We start from the raw sequence: 19748 nt of genomic DNA on the forward strand, positions 1-19748 counted from the left end.
TAAAATAAATGTATAGTCGTGCAAAAAATATACATTTTCTTTTCTCTTCTACGACATTTTTGGAGATAACGACGTTTATTTAGTCGCTGCGTAACTGTAAAGAAAATAAATGGTACAGCAAGGAGTTTTAAATCGAATCTGTCGTGTTCAGTCGATCGCTTAACCGCATCGCTTGATTAACCACTTGATGAAACCGAATGTAATGCATGCGTATTTAATGTCAAACCTGCGTAGAGCGTATAGAGGCGTAGAGTAGAGTATCGCTGGTATCTGCGTGTATCGAACAAGCGCAGTAGAACGTTGGTCGAATAATCCATGCGCGCGAATTTTCCAGCCGTTCGCGACACCTGCTGCGAAAACGCTGCGGCAGCCGATGCGTCGTTTCAGTTCCGGGCGTTCTGCTCGAGACGGACAAACAAAACATGCATCGTGTAGCGGGAGAGGATAATACAGTAGCGGTGAAAATTACGGCGACACGTTCGTTCGCGCGCTGTCGTCCGTTCATCGATTCCGCGGTCTGAACCGTTTGATTCCGTAAATTAAAATGTAGCCAGTCGTTTTCACAGCCGAAGTCAGTGCACCGGCGCTTGTAAAAACTTGGAAACTCTTCCATATATGAGATCCCCATCTCTCCCGTTTCCGTAATCAGCACGTTCACGCGTTCACACGCATAAGTATACATCGAGGAGTGGCGCGCGAAAAAAATGGCCAGCTCACCGACCAGCATTGAGAATCAAATAGACAGTTTTCTCGAACAATTTAAACGCAGTGCCTCCCGTGCTATGGAAGAGTCCCACAGGTCCAGCTTCCATGCTTGCAGCAGTAATAGTATCAGTCACAGTCGAAGTGGTAACCTGGATCTTGAGATCTTGGATGCTGGTGAGTTTCCGCTTTTACCTTCTCACACTCTGTAGAGCATCCCGTTTCATTTAAAAACGTCAAATCGTCTTGTCCCAGCGATCGCTAGTCTCTAATCTCTTTATTGCACGGAGGTGCAACCGTTTTTCCGTTTTTCCGTTATGTTGTCCATTGATTTTTCGGGCGTATCTTGCACATTTCGGTGCGACCATTTCCACACACAATACGCAAACAGTCTCACGAACACGTACACGTTAGATAACGAACACGTTCGCGTAACATCTGAGCTCGTTCGATCATCAATATTAATAAGTATCAAATTTTTCTTCCTAGTATATATACGTATGTTATACATTCGAAATCTTCGATAACACACTAGTGTGTGCGTGTTCGTTGTCGTTGTCGTTGCGTCATAAAGATTAGCATGCGTTACAACGTAAAAGCCTGTATGTATATGTATTTTCTATTTCTTCGTACCAATTCGTTTTCCAATTTGCTAAATTTCATCGTTAACGAATGAACAGAGTATGTACCTACGCAATACCATGATGATTGACAGGATTGACTCAGCGCGTCCAACACGTTCTAATATTAAATTGAACACACACTCGTTCTCGTCGGACAGAAGATTATATGTAAATGATAGCACAACCGGCGATCGAGTAAAATCAAATTCGTTACCATTTAATCGTACGGTTTGACAGTGACACGCTGCTATGTAGTCACGTGCAGCTACCCCTCTCGTGGGAATCGAGTCTCCCGCGATTGGTTGTTTCTTCCTCTTCCTCTCACTCTCTCTCTCTCTCTCTCTCTCTCTCTCTCTCTCTCTCTCTCTCTCTCTCTCTCTCTCTCTCTCTCTCTCTCTCTCTCTCTCTCTCTCTCTCTCTCTCTCTCTCTCTCTCTCTGTCATTACCTCCACCAGCCTCCACCGTGGGAGCGGCAGCGGCATTATGGCGACGTAGCTCGGTTGTCCTACGATAGAGGTCGTCGCCCGTTACCCCGTGGTCCCCAATCCCCCGTGCCACTCGTGTCCACTCTTCGAGTTGTAAAACTGCAGGGTTGCAAGTTGCATGCAAGATGCATTTAGTAGCTTCGCGAAAGAAATACCGATCGTATCGCTGTTAATTACGCTCTTGCAAACCGATTTCTATGACCGACGATCACGTCGCAATTATATACAATACGTAAACGTTGCGTCGCGCGGAGTGATCTAAAGGCTGTTAGGCCATTTACGAATCATTAGAGTCTGCGGGAGTCGTTGTTCCGGGAACGAACGTGAAACAGGCGCCGCCGCCGGCATCACCATGAGTTTCTATTGAATTGACGTACACGACAGGGACTGACCCGCAGTTCACTATTTACTTACGTCAACAATGAACCAAATCGCTGCCCGTCGACTTTACTGATCACACCGCGCGCGTTATAGAATATAACTACATTAGCTTATTTTCAACAATCGACTGTGTGAAATAACAACCAAAATATGATTCTTCGACGAAAGTCCGCGCACGGCTGCAATTGCCCTTGTCATCAACACTGTTCCACCAGATGTGCAGGTTTGGATTACACGCGTATAATATGTATACAATGTACAACTCTATACAACACCTTTCTATACATATACATATATGTATACAGTTACGCACAAATCACACACACTATAAATCAGAATAACCTTTTATGAATGGACCAAACAACTTGAACTTCTCTGCAAGGCTAGGAAGATTAGTTTAGTAAATGACGGCTAATAAATATGTATTTTGAAAAAATACATTTTTTAAAAGAATAAATTTCATTGAAATTGGTTAATTGGTTTACGAATTATAAGCGATCAAAAGTGTGTGGTAACAATGACAGTTGCAGGCCGAAAATCATGAAAAATTGTAATTTTTACCACTTTTGATCGTATGCAATTCGTAAACCAATTTTATACGATTTGAAGTATGTGTGTCATCATCAGTTATGTGCGTAACTCTATACATATTTGTGTATCATGTAAAATGTAAATTAATGAGATAGGGATGAGCGTCCACCAGCGCTGAAATTAGAAACACACATCGAAAACGTTCTTTGCGGTTCTGTTTTCGTGAGTTCATTGTAACTACGAAGGGACTGTATTGATTTATAGATACGTGTGTTTACATACTCGTTGTCGGGCATGTTGCAGATAACCGATATGTACCTCGATTCAAGTTTTTATAGAAACATTTATTCTATTAAAAGACCGCGAAGTGTTTTTATAACAGCGTATAAATAATGTCCGCATTTACGGGTATACTTCTACAATAACTTTTCAATCCATTTTCGCACATGATACATGCTGTGAATCAATAATCAAACTTGCTCGAACGTTACGCGTACTGGATGTAATTCAAGTGTTACGATTTAAATATTTAACAGACGCGCTTCGTAACATTCGCGCTTCTTGATGAGAATTTCTATGCAACATTGCTTCTGATTTGTTACGACAATATTATACATATGTACAACGCGATGCACGGTCTTCGGATGTACAGGGTATTCCTAAAGTAACTACACTTCACCGGCGGGCGCATCCTATTAACCGTATTGACGAAAAGCTATATTAGGGAGAACCGTTCTCCTCGTCTCTAAATTGAGGGGGCTGTCGCTGTCTCTGCCTCACTAGCGTGCGCAGTGGTGCTCAATCAAACTTACCACCTATGCAAAATTACTATATGTAGTAAGTACGCAATCACACTAAATAGACAGTGGATTTTTATACGAGACAAAAGTTCTATGTATTTGTATCGCAACAAACTGGAGTGAAGTTGAAATTTATTTTCAGTCTAAATATGTTTAATAAATTGAGAATAATGTAACAGTGTTTTAAAATTCTTCTAATGCTTTTACCGTTTTAAATTGTGCGTACATATTAATTTCTGTGGAATGAACAAACTGGAGTGAAATGGAAATTTATTTTCTTACTGTTTTAAATCGCATCTACTCATTTTTCATTAATTACAAACTGGAATAGACACTGAAATAACGCGAATATACATATGCTGAAGTATACGCGATCGGAAAGTGGTTTAGTGGTGCTTTACACTGCGTTAGCGTTCCGTATTCACAATGTCCACTGTTCAATTCGAATACGAACTAACATGATCGTCGTTTGTTTGTTAGTGTTCGGTTAAACCTGTTTATATATTTTGTATCATGATATCCAAACGATACGTTGTATTTATATGTTGAATATCCGAAAGTAGAAGTTAGATTAACAGTTGAAGTTCGAAGTAAAGTATATATATATATTTAGGCACACATTTTAGAAAGATTCCGTATCGAATAGAGTGCAACTTCTTGAAGACCGTGTGCGCTGCACGTAACGGGACAACGGGACTGGAGCTGTTCTCCCCTCCACGCGGTACTATTAAGAAATGTTCGCCATATCATCGAGCGTGGTGCTTCATAATATTTAACCGGTGTGCATACTTTACATACTACATACCGACAATCACGGGCGATCTGTATCACGAGAACATATACAGTCTGAGATGCAGTATACTATTTTGAAACGTATTGTAATCGTCTACACGAAGACAATAAAGAAAGTTTAAGGAAGAGAAGGTAAGTAAACTCTCTTTATCTCTGCCACACGTACCGCATAAACTATTAAACTTGTAAATCTGTCCGTGGGAATAAGTGATTCTCAACCTTGTTGATGTCAATGCATATTTTTTTCTCTTTTCGTTCCGTTAGATGAAACGTTGATACACATAAATACATTCGATAACGCGTACGTGTTGAAATTGACTGGTTATCTATATATGTTCTGTAATGCTTGTAACAATGGGTTTTGTTTAAACAAAACTGTTTCACAGTTGGGACAGATATATGTGTGTGTGGGTGTGTGGGTGTGTGTGTACAAGTGACATTGTAATCAGCTGATCGTTTGTTTACCGTGTACTCTGGATCAAAATTCGCGACACATTTTATTTTATTTCAGTTCTGCTTAAATGTTTCTGTGTTAGTATGCTCTTCCATGATCGATGTGTTGATGCTTAGCCGAATATACTATATGAACAGCGTTAGAAAGCACATTGTCGAGTAATAGAATTGGTGGAGCATGGATACTAATTTGTGTGAAAGGAATGAGACGGCGACGCAACCAGGGATCGCGTCGCTAGACGCTTCGTGCGATAAGAGTGACAAAACGCTGCAGGTATTTCATTGTCGATACATAGTCAATGATCAATTAACGCATGCGCAAACCAAGCAAGAGGTAAGCGATTACGTACTTTGAACTGGATGCAAAAGAATTACGTATTACTTGAAAGTTTGCATTGTTTATACAAAGATTTGACCGTTATAGATGGCGGAACATACAGATACAACAACAACAACAAGTACATCTCCTAAACCAAAGAAGACGATCACCAAAATAATTAAAGCGAAGAAGCCTAAGCCGGAAGGAGAGTTGGCTTCTTATGATTCCACCACCAAGTTAGAAGACGCTCCTGCGCAAGTGTTGGAACGATTTGAAAAAGGATGCGAATGTCAAGACGACCAGTGCTTCAAAGGACTGAATCCCGAAACAGTGTATAAACATAGACTAAATATTGCAGAATTAACTAAGGCTGAACATGATATGTATTTAATGGGCGTCACGATGGCGTGTTTGACGAATCCGTACGAAACAGCAAGACACACCGAACGACGCAGATTACGGGCGCAATATGTATATCAAGGTCGTAGAGTTTGTCTAGATGCTTTTTTGTATTTGGAAAACTGTACACATTATCAAATAAAAAGAATCAGGAAGCATTTGATGACTCATGGCGTGACACCGCGAGTTCATGGTAATCACGGGAAGATTCCGCACAATACGTTCTCCTTAGACATTTATAAAATAGCGACGCAGTTCTTGAAAAACTTTATCGATCTGCAAGAAGCGAAACAGAAAACTAAACTTGCGAAAAATGCCCCGTTACATTTACCGTCTGATATTACACGTAAGGTAGTGTACGACACGTACATACAACATTGTAGAAAAGTATCGCCCAATATAAAGATAATGGGCTATTCTACCTTTAGTAGATTTATGAAAGTCCAATTTCCACAAATCAAATTCGCCAAGTTCGTGGAGTTCGTAGTTAGAAATCAAAGTATTCAAAGCCAGCAGGGATGTAATAAAATAGAATTGGAGACAACAGAGTTAGTTAATAATAAGAAACCATCTAGATCGGCAGACTTGATAACAACGGAAGATGGTGCCTTATTGCCAATATTAATCGCTAGCGAGGCAGGACAAAGCAATACTTATTTTTTGACACCGGTCGGCAAATTACAGGACGGTATGAATTATCAGATAACTGCAAGCGGGCTTCTAGCCAGTAAACCGGGATTGCCTATCGCGTTAACTAAAGTAAATGCTATTTAAGGAAAACTGATCTTGCTATTAAACATTTAAAAGAATATATATATACAATAAATATTTTATTTCATATTTTATAATGTAAAAATTAGTTGATGCACATAAAAGATGTATGTATTTATAATTTTGTATTGTTTCTTTTTTCGAATTCGTGTAGGGGAAAACAAGTATTTGCTCATCGCTCGATCAAACGTTCAACATAATGATATTAACGTTATTTTCTTTCATTGAGAAACATCACACACAGTATTGGCTATAGAAAAGGAAAATATGTTTTTCTGTAGAATTCAAGAATTCTCGTACCAGAATAATGAGTCTGGGTTTATCAAAATGTTGTACAATTTTTATTATAGTACGTGCCTGAATAGATAAGCTTGAACACTTGAAAATTTGAAAACTTCATTGCAAAAGCAATGGTAAAATTAGTATAACAATAATACTGTTATTCTCTGTTGTAATGATTTTTAACTTATTTTACAAGTTTTTGTATGAATTTATATATACGCTATTTATTATATGTAAAAGGTACTCTGATGCATACGAAGAAATAGAAATATACATAGAACAAATATTATTGCTGTTTTATAAATCTTTGTTGCAGAATATTTTATTCTATTACATAGAGAGCGTTATACAGTGTAAAGTAATCGTTTTAGAATGTGTTCACACATATACGATGTGTGATTGTGTTGTGTTGTGTTGATCATTTGTATATTACAAATATGTAACGAAAAATAGTATATGCAATAAATATTCTGTATTTTTACAGCTTATAAATGTGTCTTTTTTTTTTGTAATTACGATAAGAACACAACTGTTGTACATATGAAAAAGTCTCCATGTATAGTACATATTATAAATCAATTATGCGAAGAATTTTTAGTACAGTGTTTCTCAAATTGCTTATGAAATATATTATGAGATAGATGTGGTATTATATCAATCTGTTAATATCAGCCCACGTTATTATAAAATTAGATTGTTAAAAAGTAATTTTGTCTGCTACAATGTTAAATTGATGTACACTGTAAAATGATTGAAAAAAAAGCAAGAAAACGTTATAAAGAGTAAATCTTGTTCTTCAAGTGTTGATTTCAAGTTTGAGAGCCTCTTCTGTTTTACAGTTACAACAGAAATATTGATGGTACAGCAGGGAACTGCCATTCACAGTGATGTATGTATGTAGTTGGAATCAGCAAGGTCACTTGAGTGCACTCTGAGGTCTTACATTTGTTGTATATACAGTAAATATTGCATAAGTAAATGTCATTGTAAATCGTGATACATATTCTAATACACACAGTTTACACACAGTTTACCGTTCCAAGTGATTACTTTAAACGAACACAGTTATACCATATTTAGAATAGTTTTGTATTATAAGGTGCTATATGTTAACCGAAAGCCTCTTACAAAATGTACTACATGCAAATTACAATAATAAAGATTAATCACATAAATATACAAGTACGCAATTTGTAGCACATAACTCTAACATGAACACTGTAAATAAATATTATAAATATAAATGTTACAAGGTGCGGTATTTTAAGTGTTTAAATGTTCTATGAATTTATATTACAAGTTACGAGTTTATCAGCATATATTCTAAATATACTGTGCCGTTATCGATATATCATTATCTATCTATATAGTTATTTAACGTAATTTAATGAGATTTCACGTTTTCTAGAAGATGTAGAGAGTATGACTGGTGAAATTGAGAATGGAGATTTGGCGATTCGAGATGTTGCGGACCTTCTCCAGTCACAGTACGCTATTATAGCAGGTAATTAAAATTAGTAGAGACGGTTAAATTAGCGATCTGAGTCTTCTTAAGCGAACATTTCGTATATCGTTATAGGAGGAAAAACTCGAGAAGGTTGTCCCATAATTACTTTTCCCGATAATGGTAATTTTCATAATTTATCGGACTTGGATTATCAACGTCTCGTGCTATACCTTACTTCTGTGCCAACGTAAGTTTTCTATTTCCGTGAAATTAGCATTAGAAGTTATAAAAGCATTCTTTCTACCTTATCGCTTTCAGTTTACAAGAAGCTGATCTTGGATTCCATTTAATTATCGATAGAAGAAACGACAAGTGGAATTCTGTGAAAACTGTTTTACTAAAAATTTCTGTGAGTATACGTTGTACATAGGAAATATTGGACGATTGCCAATTGCAAAAGTTTTCTACCCAATTTTCTACCTTGTGTGACCTTTTATGAAATTGAACGCATGTAACATGTACGAAAAAGGAAATCGAATTGTAGAAAATAGCGGTGACTGCGTATACTTGATTAATCAAAACTGTTCTATTTCTAAATATAACAGCTCGAATTTTATACTTTCAAATAGGGTACGAATTTTTGCAATCGTCTAAAATAATTATTAGACCGCGGATGGATCTGTATGCAAAATAAAAATGATCCGCATCGATTGCAAGGAGTAGAAACTAAATTGAATGTTCCCTTAATGATTTTAATGGAGAAGAAGTAATATATTGAGATTTTTGATTATTACGAATTTTCCAACAATTTTCGCATTTCATCTACTCGATAAATGCGTAAAATGCGTAAAGATCCGCCGTCTAATAATATTATGATGCACGCAATTAAGATGCAGTAATAAGTAATAAGTGATCGACATTGTGACATAATATTATATCTTTCTAGGGTTTTTTTCCTGGCTTAGTTCACATAGCATACGTTCTACGTCCGGCTGGATTTTTACAAAAAGCTATCTCTGAAGTTACTAATAAATTTTTCCGAGAGGACTTTAAATTCAGAGTGATATTTTTAGCGAACATTGCCGAGCTACACGAGTTTATCGAGACGGATCAGCTGACAGAGCAACTTGGCGGTACTCTACCATATTGCCATCATACTTGGATACAAAACCGAATTGTAAGCCTGTAGCAAAAATATTCGAGAACATATACTATACACGATAAAACTATATTATATTCTTATCTGATATATTTTGAATGGTGTTACTATTTAACTTGCAGAGTTTAGAAAAATTTTCATCGATGACACAAGACGTATCTCTTGCACTAGATTCTTTCACACGGCGCCTAGCCGAAATTGAATTTCCTAACAATACTGTTGCAACCACGGCTCTATTATCTCAACAACAAGTTGAGTACAATGAATTAAAAGAAGAAATTCTTAGCGCTGCGAGACACGGTGAAGCACTGTTGGACAGTGTCCGACAATTAACTGGCAAAGGTACAGCTGATCGACTAGGAAATGTTGCAGCGATAGAAAGGTGTAGTACAGTTTTTTTTATATCAAAGCGAAATGCGATCAATGCTATATGTTATGTGTCCACTAGGGTGGCTCTTATTTTCAAGTTTTTTTAAATTCCTTTTACCGCACCACCCAGATTATTCTTTCGAATAATTCCCAGAAGAATCTGTGCAAAGTTTGAGCCCAATCGAATATGTAGCGGGAAACGTGCCCCAAACGTGCAGTTAAACGTTAAAATAATTAATTTAATGCTGATAAAATCGATAAAATCGACCATTAAATTAATTACTTTAATGTTTCATCCATTTGGGGCACCCATTTTGGGTTTTCCCGTTACATATTTGATCTTTGTACAGATTCTTTTGGGAATTATTTGAAAGAACTCTGCACGGCCTAGTGTCCACGCTATTACTAACCAGCGTTTCGCTTGCTCGGAATAATAAATTATATAAAATGATAAATTGCATCGACGAATGTTTAAGGAATATGCTTCTTGTCCGACTTGACAGATTACTTGTTCAGTTGGAGGAAACAGAACGTACATTTGACTTGTTTTGGTCACATCATAGTTCTCGTTTGAGACACTGCCTAGCTTTGAGACAATTTGAAGTTGACTTTAGAGAGTTACAAGCAACTTTGGACCAACATTTAAAAACTATCGAAGACATGACGGAAGTGGGAGAGACCCAAGCAAGAGTAGAACAACTGCTACTGGACACAACAGCATTTCAGAGAATATGTAGAGTATGTACCTTTCAATTTCATTGATTTCTGCATCGACGTATCACTGCTAAATCAAATGTTCGTTCTAAATTATATAATGCGAAGCAAGAAAAACATACAGAAGATTAATATTTCTGTCTACTTTTTCCGTGATTTTTTCCGTGAAAGAACAGAGATGTTCAAAATCATTCGATATCATCATCGCGTTATACAGTTTGTATATCGTAACATGTTCGAATCCACTTACGAATACGTGCATAATGAAAGCATACAATCAAAGAAACAAGAGAGTGATACCGTATTTATAATCACTTTTAGTTCGAGAATGTTCACAATACACACTCGAAGCAGCAAGGTGTAATATTCAAACCAGATATATATCAACTTCTGCAGATACTGCATTGCATTGAATCAGAGCTGTGTACAATTGTTCTACATATTCTACATAATAAAGTTTCGATAGAGTAGAAAATTCTGGTTTGGATACATTTGTTGTATGCAGTCACATATATATATAAGTACATATAATGCACATCATGCACAAATGTTACTTTGCACCGCTTTCCTCATTTTGTCGATAGTCCTATTTGTCGCATACCATGTGGATTTGGGTCTTGGTAAGCAATCCACTTAACAAAATACATATATTTCCGTAATAGATTTACATCTTTCTAAACACAGTGATATAATAATTTTAGTATTTCAACCTTTATATGTACAACAGGGTGCGGCCGAATAACATGTACACTAGCGGGCACGAGGTGGTTCCTTACGAAAAAATAAGAAGAAAATATCGAATAAAATTCCGTTTTCATTTAAAGCTTACATTGAGTTTTCGAGAAAATCGAATTTGAAAATCCAATTCGTACGTATATGCTGTTACGGCTCGACGAAGTTAAGCCCCGTAACTTATTGTTAGCCGTAACAGCATACGTACGAATAGGATTTTCAAACTCGATTTTCTCGAAAACTAATTGTAACCTTTAAATGAAAACGGAGAATTTTATTCCATATTTTCTTCTTATTTTTTCATAAGAAACCACCTCGTGCCCGTTAGTACATGTTATTCGGCCGCACCCTGTATTTATTCCTGTGTGTCGTTACTCTATCTTCAGAGATATTCAAATCGAAAACAGTATTACTTTTAGCGGTTTCTTTATGGGTTTGTGAATTAAATCTCTATGTATTATCGTTCCATACTGTGTGTTTGTAAAGATCGATATATACTTTAAAGGCCGGAGATATATTCGTCTACGAAAAGAAATAGGGATTTAATTCATCCCTTGTATTGGCATGGTGGATCTTTGAGAATGAATATCATTGTTATTTCTCACTCTTTGCACTGCACGTAAGATACATAGTATTTTTTTCTTTCTTTTTAGAGAAATAATGAACGGATGAGAATAAAGTTCAATGACTGACTGTTTGTAGTTTTCTTTCGTTAATGTTACAATTCGATATTCGTTAAACACGAATAAAATTACGAGTACGTTTATGTGAATATAGGGGGATATAGAACGAGCGGAAGAAGTGATATCGGCTGGTCAACAACTGTTGTCTGGAAGGCATCAGTGCCCGACAGATGTGGTGGAACCTAAATTCGTAGAGTTGCAGAGAATCTGCACGATTCTAAGTCAAAGATTGGAAAGGCGACTGCACATGTTGACTAAATGCAGAGAACTGATGGAACGGATAGACAAGGTATCCACGCGTTCATGTTTACAAAGAAAGTTATACCAAAGAATTTCTTCTACAGTTCTACGGTTACGCGCGCATATAATTGATCGCGCACACTTTATATCGGAATAACTCTTTTTTATGAATGGACTTTAATCTCTCTCTCTCTCTCTGTAAGACTAACAGAAGAATTAGTCTAGCGAATGACGTCTGATAAATATCCCTGATAAGTGTACGCAGAATGCTCGATTTTGGATGGTCAAATGTGGTAAAAATTGCAATTTTTCACGATTTTCGGCCTATAACTATAACTGCCATTTTCGTACCACACACTTGATCGTTTATATAGTTTGTAAACCAATTAACAAATTCCAATGAAATTTTCAGAATGTGTATAATTTATACGAGTTTACAAAAAACACATCTTTGATTGCACTATAAATGCATAAAGATCCGCGCAGTCTAGCAATCAATTATATGTGCGCGTAACTGTACATTATATAGTAACCAAGTTAAATGTCATGTGTGTCCCGATGTCCCGACTCGATAATTTCGGGTTTTCGTATATTTCTATAAATTATAAATTCATCATCCATGTGTGTATATAGGCAAACACATGGTGTACACGTGGAATAGAACTACTTGCATCACAAAATAACACAACACCGCCTGACCAAGCACTCCAGGAATTACAAGAGTTGATAGAAGCTGCAGAAGAGTTCCATCAACCACGATGTATCTTCCAAGATTCCATAATGCCTGAAACTAAAGCTCTGATCACTCAAGTATGTCTATTCTCTATTCTAGATAAAGAATTCTGCTACAAATCTCAAAGACTAAATGTTTTCTATACTGAAATTATTTTATTAGGTTTTGCAAAGAATAGAAGACGTATCTTTAATGTGTGATAAACGGATAATGACGTTAAAACAGCAATTGATTAAACCGGCGAGACCGGTACAAACGGTAACACCGGAGCCAGTTAAACCAATGCAACCACTGCCGCAAATTGTAAAGCCTGGACGAATTCTTAAAAAAGCTAATACAATGCCAAAGGTGAGAATCATTGTTTTCCTTATCTCTATATATATTCCGTGAAACGGAACGAAACGAAACGAAAGAATAACATTCTTTCCTTTGACGTATTCTTTTCGAGGAAAAGTAGTTTAAAGATCCACCGGGTTCGCGTGCTTTAGTATAGCAACCAGTAGAATCTGTAGGTCATTGTCAGACGCATCAGACGATTCCCCTTCTAAAATAGCACATGTATGTACTCGCTGAATTTTCAAACTCGATTGTATGCGGGACACCTTGTACACATGCGTATGTACAATATTGTGAATTGTACAGTTCCTCTGTCCTCTGTGAAAATAATCTCGAAACACAGAAGCCCTAGAAAGCTAAAATTTGGTACACAGACAGCCGGGATAGCCCAAAAGGGTGCACGAACATGTTTTCGATCCCGGAAATCCTTCAGGATCAAGTGCTAAAAATAAATTAGTGGCATACCTCCACAAAAATAAGCCAGCCGTTGACTTATTCAACGGCTGGAATTATGCTAGTTCTACATGTTCTGTAATACGAATTTACGGCTAACGAATAGAATAACTCTGATTTGTGTTTTGTAGATGGAGATGAGTCCCATAGAGGGAGAATCATCATCGCCAGAGAACGAGTCTAAAGACGTAGCTTCACGCTTGAAGCGTGGTCACGTTTTGACGGAACTAGTCGAAACTGAGCGGATATATGTTGCTGAATTAGGTTCCATAATTAAAGGGTACAAAATGGAATTAACAAATAAAGCAATGGCACCCCTGATACCATCGGCATTAGTTGGTAAAGGAGATGTCTTGTTTGGCAACTTGGAAGACATTTACATATTTCACGGAGAGACGTTTTTAAGAGATTTAGAAAACTGTATTTCGAATACAGAGCTTGTTGCGCTATGTTTTGTACAGAGAGTAAGTTAATTACATACCAGATGATTGCACAAGTTCGTGCCCGATTTGAAAATGAAAATGCAGAAAATTCAATGGTTAATATATGTATATAGTTAAAGAATACAGTTTTATTCAGAATCAGTTATATACGTATAGTCGCTATAATTTCTTTTTTACACTCCGCGTTTGCTGTTTACAGTTTGCTTAACTTTAATAATTTATCATAGAATCATCTATGTGATTAGTGTAAATTTTTAATAGCCCTATGCGATACGTGCTTACCGAAGCAGCAATTTCTCACTTTCAGCGAGAAGTATTCTTCAGACTATACAGCTACTACTGTCAGAATATTCAAAGATCGGAGAGATTACAAGAACAGATAAAAGGTTCACCGGAGTTTCTTCTAGCGTGTCAGCGGAGACTCGGCCATAAGTTGCCTCTGGCTGCGTATCTACTAAAACCTGTACAACGTATAACAAAATATCAGTTATTATTAAAAGATCTCTTAAAATACAGCAGCGACGAACCATCGTGTTGTACCGAACTACAGGAAGCGTTGGATTGCATGCTTGTCGTGTTAAAATGTGTTAACGATAGCATGCATCAAACTGCGATTACTGGGTTCGGAGTGAGTGTATAATGCTCGATATTTGTGACAATGAGCGTTATATGTGTTATATTCAATGGTGAATAATGAAATGAATCGCTATTGTTTTTATTTCAGGGTGATTTAAATGCACAAGGCGATCTCTTGTTACAAGGCTCTTTCAGTGTATGGAGGAGCAGTAAGCGAGAAAGACTTCGCAGATTAAAGCCATCTCAGCGCCATATTTTCTTATACGAAAAGGCCCTTATATTTTGTAAGTTCAGAAAGCCACAAATTTTTAATAAAGCTACGTACCATTTTAAGAGATATCTGAAGGTAAGCTTCTTGGTGTCGATAACTTTTTCCCGTACGACCCACTTAAATTACCGCGCGCGCCAACTAAATCTGCTTTTTATCAGATGTCGCAAATTGGACTCACGGAATCGGTAAAAGGCGACGAAAGAAGATTTGAAATTTGGCTTCAGGGTAGAGCCGAAGTTCATACGATACAAGCATCTACTATCGAAGTGAAACAAACTTGGGTGCGCCAAATCAAAGGTGTTCTAATGTCTCAATTGGCTGAACTCAAGGGAAAACAACAAAGTTCGGCCCTTGGAAAAACCAATCATAAGTATGCGATATACGTGCGATTCTACAATATTAGAAGCGTGCGAGAACCCGAAAATTTCCGGATTTTCGCGGAATAATCTCGAAAATTCTCGTGCTGACCATCACATCGGGTTCCAACATTTTCCGGTTCTTGCGCATCTCTCTAATTTCTAAACTGCGGATTTCATGATGCGTTTACGAGAAAAATGGATGCACAAAACACACACTTCTAGACCGCTGCGACAGACGATTTCGTGGGAAGCTCAGGGCAGCGTGTCTGGATCTCTACGTACACTCTCGGTGGACGGCGGCAGCAGTGTCATATCACACATGACGGACGTCTCGCAATCGATAGAAGACGATGTTGCTTGGAGTTCAGAAAACAGCAACACTGACGACGAAGACGCCTTCAGCGAAAATGCTGGCCCGGCTCCCGTAAGTTTCTTCCCTCTTAAAAATCAATTCACACGAAAAGAAGCATTAATGGAGATACCTTGACACACAATATTTACCTGGTACATAGTTCTAGACTTATGATTCAATGAAAAAAAGGGTGACACGTTTCTTTACACGTCTGTAAAATCAACAATTTTCAATATATGTACATATAATATAGGTCGCTGCTAAAGACTACAACGTATTTAAATTTGAAGAAAATCGAAAAATTGTTCGGAATATATTCGGATATTTTCTATGATAAGGTGCCGACAAACAGATACGACGTACATATCTCCATTTACGCTTTCCATTGTAGTTTAGTCGATTAGTTAGATAAAGTTAACACCACCCATTCGAAACTGTATCCAATTAGGGTGGAAGATACGTAGCATTAGCTGATTATTGTGCAGTTGGGCAATCGGAAGTGACTATGCGCGAGGGAGACAGTCTAGAGCTTCTTAAGGTCGGTTGTGCTGGCTGGTGGTTTGTAAAATTGATAGGCACCGAAATAGAAGGATGGGCACCTGCGGCTTACCTGGAACCGATAAATCGAAAAACTTCACGCAGCTCTCAGTCGGTGAACAGTCAAGAAACTATATGAAACAGGCGTCTAACACACTAGATTTTCCTGGTGTGTTAGGCTGTTTCTACGTATCTCGTTGTTGATGAGTATGAGTATCGATTTTGTTACAGTATTAAAATATGGAGGCATATAGAGGCTTTTGTATCGTAAGGAGTTACGGGGAAAGGAGACTTTGAAAATTTTCCATAAAACGCAACCAATAACTTATACACACGCTACATATTAAATTTCTTATACCTGTACATCGTACGTAAAACATAGCAATATGCGCTTGATTAATATGATTAATCGATAAGCGAATAATATATGTACAACCGCAAGTTTTTCGGTTCAGATTACTGAGATTACACGAAAACGTGAATTCAATGAAGTAGCTGCTAAGTCAGGGAATAGAGAAGTTGTATGAACTTGGCTCGAAAAAGATTTGTCAAGAATCTGAATGGTGTAAGAAATTTATGCGAAAAAATATAGAATATGTATTTATGAAACGAGTATACTATTTATTAGATTTATTCTTGCAGAGAGAATCACATTTATAGAATTGTACAAAACGCGAGTTTCGATAGCGAATTAATATCGTATACAGTATACAGTATACACGCATATTTGCATTTACGTGATTTGCCGCAGGCATCACAGATTTTAGTATGTCCAGTTACATACTATATAAAATACCACCATGAAAATCACTACGAAGAAATGCAATCATTTCTACAAATTCAGTTGTTATATTTCCAAAACATTTGCACAGGAGAATTTACTACGAAACATTGTCTCGACTTTGAAACGTGCGCCAAGATTCCGGAGTTCAAGATTTCGGATCATTTTTTAGTTTAATGTAATTCGTACAACTTTGTGTGTACAGTTATCAATTGAAATTGAACGTATCTTTTTATAATCGTGTAATTTAAATACACAAGTTCCTTCGCGAACATGAATTTCTTTATTTGCACAGGTAACACACACAGTGCGACGTAAGAGATTTTTTTTTAGCTATCGGAAAGAAAGAATCGTAGAAACCGATGGAAGAATTTTTTAAATTGAAACCCATAGATCAAATATTTATTTGGTACTTCTGTAAATGAATTGTAGAGGAGTTAGCGGAAGTACTTTGTTGTTATATTAGAATACAGAATTTTATTGTTGATAAGTCTTACACTGTGACCAAACAGCTTGATATTAGCAACTATTTCAGGAAATAATGGACAAAACTTATTGAAAAAGAAAATATTCAAACAATGAATAAGCAAATGATTGCGAACAGTTAAATATAATATAACGCATATACAAGTTTTTTTTAGAAAATAAAAGATTAACACCAAGTATTGTGCAATATCTAACATTAATTGTAAGAAACCGTAGAAGAGAACATTTTAGTAAGAGAAGCAAAAAATTTCGATTTTAGCAGCGCTAATAATCTATCGATACTTTTAAGTATTTAATAATAACGACGAAACGTGTATGATACTGTAATTTATACGAAAAAAATTTATATGAATGCAGAAAGAATTAGAGAATTGTTAAGAAGCAACAACAACGTTTCCTCGTAGCTACATAGAGTGCAATAATTGATTTTCCTTTTTTCTTTTTTACAATTCAATGTCACAAATATATATACATATATTATTACTATTACATATATATTCGTATCAGTTTCGACAAGTGTTATTTAAACGTAGCTTATATATTATTTATACATAGCGAAACTCTATTGTGATCAGAAGATACATACATACATATATTGAGTACAAATAATTTATTTTAATATTCAAATAAATTCGTGTTATAAAACTTCTACTTGAATATCATAATAAATGCATCTCTATAATTTAAATGTATACATATACACATATATATGTATATAATACAGACACATTTTTAATGTTTGATTCACAAAGGTGATGCGAATATGCGACCAAAGAAAACTGCACTTTTCTTTGGCAAGATAGATGATTAATTTTAGATTATCGATATCAGTTACACTACATATATGTTAACTACGATAACTTGGCAAATAATTCATCATGTTTATCCATTTCCACACCGTCCTAATATTAACTAGTTATAGGATTTAATCAGGTGTAAAATGCATTATCATTTTGTGTTTAATGTTTCATTTGTACACAAACATAATATGTTTTAATTAATTTCACTTGTTTGCATCGTAGAAATCCGCGAGTATTCATGTTCTGTTCACTATAATAACGCACGATGATAAAAATTTAATATGGACATATGCATATAGGCATATACAGAGCAGAGCGGTCATCTTTTTTTCGTTATTAATATGCCGTTCTGGTTTTGCAATGTTAATTGAAAACGAAACGAAAGGAAAGAAACTTTTGGGACAACCTAATATATTGTTCTCATCGAAACACATGCTCTCGCCGAGCTGAATAAAGTGACGTTCAAGTTTTTAGGATTTTTTGTAGATAAAAATGAAATTAACGTATAGACAATAAAGATATACGCCCATTGTGGAAGGATTCCATTTTGAACTTGTAACAAACATATAGTAATAATTTTTGACATGAATGAAATGTTAACATACTTCCTTATAGATTTTAGAATATATTAATAAGAAGCAAACAACTTTTACAGAGCGAACACGTTCGTTCTGTCTACCATTATTAATAGAACTACTACTACGTAAGATAATTAGAAATCCTAGCTTTGTTCAAACTATCAAAGTATGTATAGTATATATATATATATTACTTTACAACCACAACACTGAGCAGCAGTTATATAGATGTTAAATCATTGACTACAATGTTTTTAATGAATAGGGTTACTTTGGTTGTTCCTTCATAGTAAATTTAAAAAAAGATTTATTTTTACATGCGTATAAGAAAAACTATATGAATGCTAACACATTTTTCTGTATCCGAAAACGTTTTTTCTTAAAGAGACTAATGAAACATTTACATTTTCAATGTAAAAAGAACAAAAATGGCAGGATACTCTTGGATATTGTAATAACGTTTTTCTTTAATTCTCTAATTCTGTTCGACATGTTTGTGAGAAATAACATTGTGATTAGTATTGCGATAATTGCGCGTTTACATTAAATATATTACTCGAGTCATTAGAATTTATTACTTATATCAATTAATAAGATTAGGTATTTTATGTAAGAATTTATTGTATGATTAATATTGTACTTTGTTCTATTCTATATACTATACATATATATTTCCTATGTATTTGTAAAGATCATGTATTTAATAAGATAAAAATACATATGAATTTATTCATTTCAAAAATATATATTATTCGAGAATGCCTTTTATATAAAGAATATATATATGTTATCAAACATCAGTGCGATATATTTTTATGAAATATTTAGTTAACATTTTATAGAATATTGATTATTGTGAAACGTTAACAACAAATAATCGTAACCTACAAATTATATATTTTCTAATTTCAAATTTAATTTTTTGAAGGAAAAGTTGAAAAGTATTATTCGTATAATTTAATTTATTTATTTTATTGTATATTTATTTATAATTAAATATTTGCGGTTTAAATATTTGCTGGCATTAAACCGCGTGGACCGTGGATGCATGGTTAAATATTCAATGAAATTGTTATTCAAGGGCTAAAAAAATTGGTGGGTGTATACTGGAGAATCCTCTGTGTCTGTATTGTACAATAAAGATAATTTATTCATGCAAAA

General features: G+C 35.6%; 3 protein-coding genes across 21 annotated transcripts in view; 2 read left to right on the top strand and 1 right to left on the bottom strand.

The window, feature by feature from the left end:
* Positions 1-1928, bottom strand: part of Gyg (glycogenin 1) — a 29320-nt gene extending 27392 nt beyond the window's left edge. For 9 of the 11 annotated variants that reach the window (XR_013011071.1, XR_013011072.1, XR_013011069.1 and 6 more), the window contains exons 1-2: positions 1772-1928; positions 227-398 (exon numbers count right to left, since the gene is read on the bottom strand). The gene's annotated coding sequence lies outside the window, so the exon portion shown is untranslated. Of the gene's footprint in view, positions 1-226; positions 399-1391; positions 1548-1771 lie in introns of those variants that run through there. The other 2 variants (XM_076443631.1, XM_076443630.1) reach the window with 2 other exon arrangements.
* On the top strand, positions 366-18210 carry LOC143218459 (guanine nucleotide exchange factor DBS). Of its 8 annotated transcripts, none has more exons than XM_076443644.1 (16): positions 367-879; positions 7947-8042; positions 8118-8232; positions 8304-8394; positions 8932-9162; positions 9267-9526; positions 10017-10251; positions 11737-11931; positions 12516-12692; positions 12778-12963; positions 13536-13868; positions 14155-14475; positions 14572-14769; positions 14853-15064; positions 15276-15477; positions 15891-16059. In XM_076443644.1, exons 1-16 carry the CDS (start codon positions 705-707, stop codon positions 15906-15908), a joined length of 3045 nt encoding a protein of 1014 aa, XP_076299759.1. In that variant the 5' UTR covers positions 367-704; the 3' UTR covers positions 15909-16059. The 8 variants fall into 8 exon arrangements, with proteins under 8 accessions (XP_076299760.1, XP_076299759.1, XP_076299752.1 ...); XM_076443637.1 differs by having other exon boundaries at positions 368-879; positions 15854-18210; XM_076443638.1 differs by having other exon boundaries at positions 368-879; positions 7950-8042; positions 15854-18210.
* LOC143218464 (uncharacterized) lies at positions 4306-7019 on the top strand. Of its 2 annotated transcripts, none has more exons than XM_076443654.1 (3): positions 4306-4446; positions 4826-5041; positions 5192-7019. In XM_076443654.1, exons 2-3 carry the CDS (start codon positions 4946-4948, stop codon positions 6257-6259), a joined length of 1164 nt encoding a protein of 387 aa, XP_076299769.1. In that variant the 5' UTR covers positions 4306-4446; positions 4826-4945; the 3' UTR covers positions 6260-7019. The 2 variants fall into 2 exon arrangements, with proteins under 2 accessions (XP_076299769.1, XP_076299768.1); XM_076443653.1 differs by having other exon boundaries at positions 4826-5101; positions 5192-7010.
* Positions 18211-19748: the final 1538 nt, after the last annotated feature.

This window comes from Lasioglossum baleicum, chromosome 19, assembly GCF_051020765.1.
Source record: "Lasioglossum baleicum chromosome 19, iyLasBale1, whole genome shotgun sequence".
Classification (NCBI taxonomy): domain Eukaryota; kingdom Metazoa; phylum Arthropoda; class Insecta; order Hymenoptera; family Halictidae; genus Lasioglossum; species Lasioglossum baleicum.

What these genes read in the sequence shown, in the direction of transcription:
- LOC143218459 (XM_076443637.1), top strand. Translation starts at nt 705, where the DNA reads ATGGCCAGCTCACCGACCAGCATTGAGAATCAAATAGACAGTTTTCTC. An exon ending in AATGTTGCAGCGATAGAAAG is followed by an intron (nt 9,527 to 10,016) that starts GTGTAGTACAGT and finishes CCGACTTGACAG; the next exon opens with ATTACTTGTTCAGTTGGAGG. An exon ending in CTGCGATTACTGGGTTCGGA is followed by an intron (nt 14,476 to 14,571) that starts GTGAGTGTATAA and finishes TTTTTATTTCAG; the next exon opens with GGTGATTTAAATGCACAAGG.
- LOC143218464 (XM_076443653.1), top strand. Translation starts at nt 4,946, where the DNA reads ATGGATACTAATTTGTGTGAAAGGAATGAGACGGCGACGCAACCAGGG. An exon ending in ATGCGCAAACCAAGCAAGAG is followed by an intron (nt 5,102 to 5,191) that starts GTAAGCGATTAC and finishes TGACCGTTATAG; the next exon opens with ATGGCGGAACATACAGATAC.